Here is a 6,451-nt window from a genome sequence, read left to right on the forward strand (position 1 = left end):
ACTCTGAACATGCAGTCATCATTTAAATTATACATTTTTTAATATGTTCGTATTACTGATTTTTCGTTGTTTTTCTCTATTAGTCACTTTTTATTTTTATAAAGTGCACTCGATCACTTGCTCTTGTTTTTCCAATTATGAGAATTATTCAGTTGTGTTTTGTATAGGTTTGTGTCTTGTCTTTTTTCTCATGATCTATCGTCGATAAACGATGGAGAGTACATCCTGATGCCGAAATCTGAGAACTTCCAGTTGTTAGTGGGTCTAACTTTCTACTCGGCGGTTAATCCGTAAGATATCACAGCTGCTGCAATTTTTTAATGGCAATTGTGTTAAAGCTATCTTTGTAGTGCACATTCTCGATATCAAGGCGCATAACCAAGACATGACAGTTTTTCTTGTCGCTTTTTGAGATATGTCTAAAGGTCACTATTCAGTACTGTGTTTTTCTTTAAATAAAAAACGATATGTGCCTAGTTAACTAAAAATGGAACTGAGTTATAAGTACCGATATTTTACGTCTGGACAATTTTTTTAAAAAATAATGTTGAAGCTAATTGACCCTAAGTTTCAACTAATAAACATTCACTGTCACAAGGACCTTATCTTGCTCTTCTGAAACAAATAATAGGATTGACTGTCACCTTTTTAAAATCCCCCAGGTGAAAGTACAATATCACATCTTAAACCTTGGACTCTGTGTTACGTTGTCTGACATGTTAACTTTTAGGCCTTTACAGAAAGAGAGCGATAATTTTGTCGAAGTTACATTAAAATGATTTAACATAGAGAAATTTTAAGTAATAAAGGCATAACATGATGTATGAACACTTATACTAGAAATAAACTTACTAAATTTATGCTATTTGAAAATGATGCAAAATTTTGTGCATATCACCCACACATATTAATCTAATTGATATTACATAGCATTTAATGTCTATAAATGAATTAAAAAGTGAAATAGCTTTTGGTTTGAAAAATCCTACAGAGATTGAGAATCTTATAGGGATCTTTCAATTAAGAAATAAAAAGATTTAAATCAAAGACAAAAAAGCATGAGAAAAAAAGGGAAGACCATAACCAGGATTTTCAAACGGTGCTGAATATGCGTTTGTGGATGTTGTGCATAATTACATCTATCTTCATTTAGAAGTTCCTAATTTTGAAGTGATAAACTAAAGTGTCAGCAGCTAGCCACCAACACCAATTCTTGTGGTAATCTTGTCAGAACGTACAGTGGGATTTGATCTTCATTCTTATTATGCACCCACAGTCCCAAAAAGCTGAAAATGTTTTTTTTAAGTAACCATGGAAGCTCAGCTCCATAGTCTGATACACTAACCAGTGGGTCAGCTTGGCCCTGGTGATATATGAGAGAGAGAGAATAAATGATTGGTGGAACGAAAAATGCAACCAAAAATTTCAAAAAGATAGTCAAGTGAAACAGAACATGACCAGAAATATAAAGAGATATTGGAGGAACGTGACAATAAAGTTAGAGAGAAATACGTATTAAGGGAGTAGAAAACACATGGTACTGTCCCGTACCACACAAGTAAGTGAAATATGTCTGATGACACATTGACAAATTTGTTTATTTTCTCATTTGTGATTTTCTCCCTAGTTGTTTGAGTTTGGTTTAGTTTCTACCCAATCGTCCTGAATCTTCATTTTCTTTGAAATTTTCTGGCTGGACATCAGTAAACCGGAATAAAATATAATTACGTTTACTAGACTTCTGATGCATCTTACTAGATAATTTAATTCATAAAGAAGTCAAGTTCCCTAATTACTAAATTAAATGGAAACCTGGCTTACAAATTTACACGTTAGAACGGTACTTTATACGAATTTACAATAGTAATTTTCCATTTCTACAAATTACTGAGAATTATTTTTATTTAAATAACAAGAAAGTTTCAGATTGGTAACTAAAAATGGATTTATCAACACCGTGTCTTTTTTAGTAACAAAATATTGTGTTCTTTGTAAAGCTCTTGGATACAACCTTACGTTTAATAGTTCAATTTTAAATATAAACAACAACTATCATGAATATGTTTATATTCTTATTATATTTATTTCAGGAAGTAAGTGCAAACAAAAGCGACGGGGAATTTCCTTTGGAATTAGATTATAATTTGGAAATTTCTTTTGTTTGTTTTCCCTTTGGGATTGGGAATGATGTGCAGCAGAGTTATTGAATGATGGTGGCAATGAGCGAGTTCAGGGTCGGAGACGCTCTACCAACTGAACATTTTGTGAACGATGTCACTGATTTCATGTAACGGCTAAGCTAACAAACTCTCCTAAAGCCACCACCGTTAATTGTTCATTGAGCACCTTGAGACCAGTAATCCCAAGCCATTTCAAGCATTATGCTTCACAACTATTTGAAGTATAACTAGACCAAACCAAGACGAAACGCCTAACTGAAGGCGGTATATTCATCCAATCACAAAATAATAATGATTACAAATACTTAGATAAACCTTAGAAACATTAATATGATCTGCCATCCACTGCCAATTACAAACGATTTATAAAAATGTATTTCCACTTGAACTCAGTGACGATGACAACAGCACAGAAGACGATAATGATACCACTGAAACATGGTACTATGTTGAATGAAATAAAGACCTGAGCTAAGAGTTCAGTTACACGGTGTATAACTAAAAGCTGCTTTATTGCAGTTACAACGACGTTCATTGTTTTTGATTGGTAACTGATTCCATGCTGCAGTGTTTAGGAATGCATTGGACCGTATCATTGCCCCCCCCCCCCAATTATGTAGCTCTGCTCTTATCTACAAAGAAACCAACCAACCCTATCATACATCTGTTGTTTAACACTATATGTGCAATATTTAGTGAACATTTATGCTAGTCAAACAACTTATATTGAAAATATTTCAAGTTTATATCTAATATATACCAATTAAAGATTAAAATCTTTTACGTTTTTATACTTAATTTTGTTGGATTATATTTTTTTACGAAACCTTTTGGTCTCTATGAAAGTATCAAATCCTTCTCTTTTTAAACGGTTCTATAAGTTCATCCTATTTAATTGCTGATAATAACTGAGTAAAATGGAAATAAAAGTTAAGCCACACTTGATTTATTTGCTGTATATATTTTTTCGCATAAAATAAATCCAACTATCACAACTCGTCCGTAAATTTTTATTTTATTTTATTCTCTATAAATGTTCTTACCCAGACAATAGAAACAACAATAGATAATTCACCTGAATTTGTATATATATACAAGCCTGAAAATCACTTTGACTACAAGGATAAAAAAAGTTATAAAACATTTACAATTTTCAGTGTCATTACAATAGTAAACAAAACATTTTGAACACATAATTTATAGGGAACTGATCACACACATTGGAGTAATACATATTATAGTGTTTATCAATAAAAAAAAATCCTTCAAGTCTCAGCTTTCCGTCTCCCATGGTGCAACCAAATTTTGGGTGGGTTGAGGAACTGTTAAGGTTATATTTCTATTTGTTCCATCCAGTGAACTACTAAAATATCCCATCCGATGAGCTCCTCGAGGAATTAAGAGGGCGTTACGCCCAACATTATTTACACGATCCTGTGATTCTGATGACGAAGAAAGTCTGACGATAAACAAAAAGTAATTAAAATCTTCTGAAACTAAATGTTTGGATATTTTATTGTTATAGCAACAGAAAGCATCATATTGAAAATTATTTGGCTAATAACGTAACTGAAGTATATCTACACCTAATTAACATTGGATAGCACAAAACAAATAATAAGCATACTTTTAAAGTAAGTGAAGAATAATTAACCATTGCCCGAATATTCTACTAAACTTGTTATCTAGAATTAATTTATTATTGTTGTGGTGTTTGAAAAATAAATATTCTATCTAAATTCAGTTCAAGTGAAACTAAGTATACATGGTACATCAATCTGAAGTTTTACTGTGAATTATATTCGCTAATCGTCGTTAAAAACTGTTATTGATTAGACTACTTTGCTCGCTCAAGAGAAATCCCTAAGTCGATAAACACTTAAGTCAAAACTAATCTAAGACTTTTAAAATTTATTATCACTTTTGTAACCACAAGGCAAGTTTAATTGCTCTCATAATGGGAAGACTTAAACAAGGCACATCCTAAGTTTTTCAAACGGGTTCTTATAAAATATCATATTTGTCAGACGGCATTCCTAGATCAAAGACAACCATTGGTATGAACATTATTAAAGTAAACCAATATAAGATAGTGCAACGGGAAAATAGAGAAGTTCGAGCCTAACGAAATCAATGAAACAACTAAAAAGCTAGTTCATTTTTTCTACATAAACAACCTAGGTTAGTTCTGGTTGAATAAGTGAATTCAGTTCTAGTTAAACTGCATCTTTCTTAGATAAGGGAAACCACTTCTTGTATCATCATATCTAAATAAAGGAGGCGGAGACTAATTAAATTAGCAGAAGACAGTATGGCCGGGAGTATGTGCTGGAGTTTGATAAACAGCTATGGAGGCCAGCACTATCGCTGTAATTTTTTAATGTTTTGTCCGCTGGTTCATGATCTAATAGTCTATTTCAATTTGATAGTTAAATATGCACTGACGACAGAACTGCATTTTGACAAAATATCATATCTTTCTAAAGGTTCTTGAATCTTATACACATTCCATAGATAATTATAACTTCATAATATTGTTGCGATCAATTCTCATAACGATGTTTTTACGTTCGTTGGCGCAAAGTACGATCAGACCAGCTTCACTGCTGCCATCTATGATATATGAACAGTCAAATGGTTATAAGACAGTTATACTAAAGGCAATAGAAAAGTTCTTATAAATAAAACTGAGCACTACAAATAAAGGTCATCTAAGGAAGGTATATTCCGACCACTTCAACAACGGAAGCATCTATAAGTATCAATGTGATCGATGCGATATCACTTACATAGGCGAAACGAGACGCAACGTAAGAATCAGGATCAAAGAATATAACATTCTCCATCATACATTCATGAACACAGCATAATGAATCAACATCCAATTAATATTAACAACTTTAAAATGTTATGCAATGAGAACATCATTAATAGAAGGAAAATAAAAGATTATTTGTAAACTAAAACCTAATTTAAATCAAAACACAGGTGTCACTCAATATGTTTTCTAAATTGGAACAAAATGTTCGCACAGTATTTTTTTACTATTTCACACAATAGACGACAGTTACCTGTTGATGGCCACACAATTGGCCGGAAGTTGCAATTACGTTAAACAAAAAATAAAAACATATAATCCATTCGAAAGCTATATCTCTGGACTTTTATTTAAAGTATATAGTGGATTTTCTATGTTCACAACAAAAAATAATATAATAACACAAGAGAAATGTTTAAAGATAGGGCTGTCAGATAGTCATCCACGTGTTTCATGGAAATCCCCAAATATATAAAAAACTTTGCCCGGTTAATTTATTAGTTTTTCATATAGACATTTATAATCACGAATTAGTTTCTTGAGTAAGTTCCCGAAACAATATACTGATGAAGAACAAACTATTAAAATAGTTTTGAATTTTCTAATGTTTGTTTGTTTGTAATTAAGCACAAAACTACACAATAGGCTATCTGTGCTCTGCCCACCACGGATATCGAAACCCGGATTCTAGCGTTATAAGTCCGCAGACATACCGCTGTGCAACTGGGGGGATTTTCTAATGAAATGAAGAATTTATATTTGATAAAATATATATATATTTGTAAACATTTCTGGAATCCCATTAAAATCTCATATTTTTCTTATGTACATATATGAATATTTATCGTATGTGTAGATAAGTTTATTTTTAAATTTTTCTCGTGCTTTTTGGATATCTATTATAGAGCTAGAATTAACAATGATAGTCAGATGCATGATGAGTAGCATCTCTAAAGATGAATAATATAAAATACATGATGATAAGATTAAAAAGAATTCATTAATGTTTAAAAGTGACAATTTTAATTTTTCATTCTAAAGGCTAAATAACTAACCTATTCAAGGCCGAAATTTTTTGCATATCTTGCAGGTCACTTGTGCTTTGAGAATGTTTTCCCGTGAACGGATGTTCGCCACTCAATTGAAGAGTATTTAAAGTAATGTCCACGTTACTGCTGGTTCGATGACAGCCGCTGTTTCGTCTGTTTCCCACCCCTGCCGATGGCGCTGCTTTCTTTCGTGTTGAAACACCAAAATTGAAAAACCTAAGGGAAGCGATAATGATGAAACATATAGATGTAATAGGCTTTGATGAGATGGGCTATTGATCAGGTTTGCGAAAGGTAACTGATTTTCTTTCCATTATGATGACACATATCTACAACTAATATTCCTATAATTAGCAATACACCTTCACGGCTCTATAGTGACATTACGAAAATATTTTTTCCAA

At 32.2% G+C, this 6,451-nt stretch overlaps 1 protein-coding gene across 1 annotated transcript in view; it reads right to left on the reverse strand.

Moving 5' to 3' along the window:
- Positions 1–3,183: 3,183 nt before the first annotated feature.
- The window catches only part of LOC106457635 (regulator of G-protein signaling 6-like), a 34,271-nt gene continuing 31,003 nt past the window's right edge, over positions 3,184–6,451 (reverse strand). The window contains exons 16-17 of the mRNA XM_013917069.2: positions 6,054–6,263; positions 3,184–3,639 (exon numbers count right to left, since the gene is read on the reverse strand). Of these exons, the coding sequence (XP_013772523.1) occupies positions 3,453–3,639; positions 6,054–6,263 (397 nt within the window). The 3' untranslated portion in view covers positions 3,184–3,452. The remainder of the gene's footprint in view (positions 3,640–6,053; positions 6,264–6,451) is intronic.

Source organism: Limulus polyphemus, unplaced genomic scaffold (genome assembly GCF_000517525.1).
Source record: "Limulus polyphemus unplaced genomic scaffold, Limulus_polyphemus-2.1.2 Scaffold354, whole genome shotgun sequence".
Taxonomy (NCBI): Eukaryota; Metazoa; Arthropoda; class Merostomata; order Xiphosura; family Limulidae; genus Limulus; species Limulus polyphemus.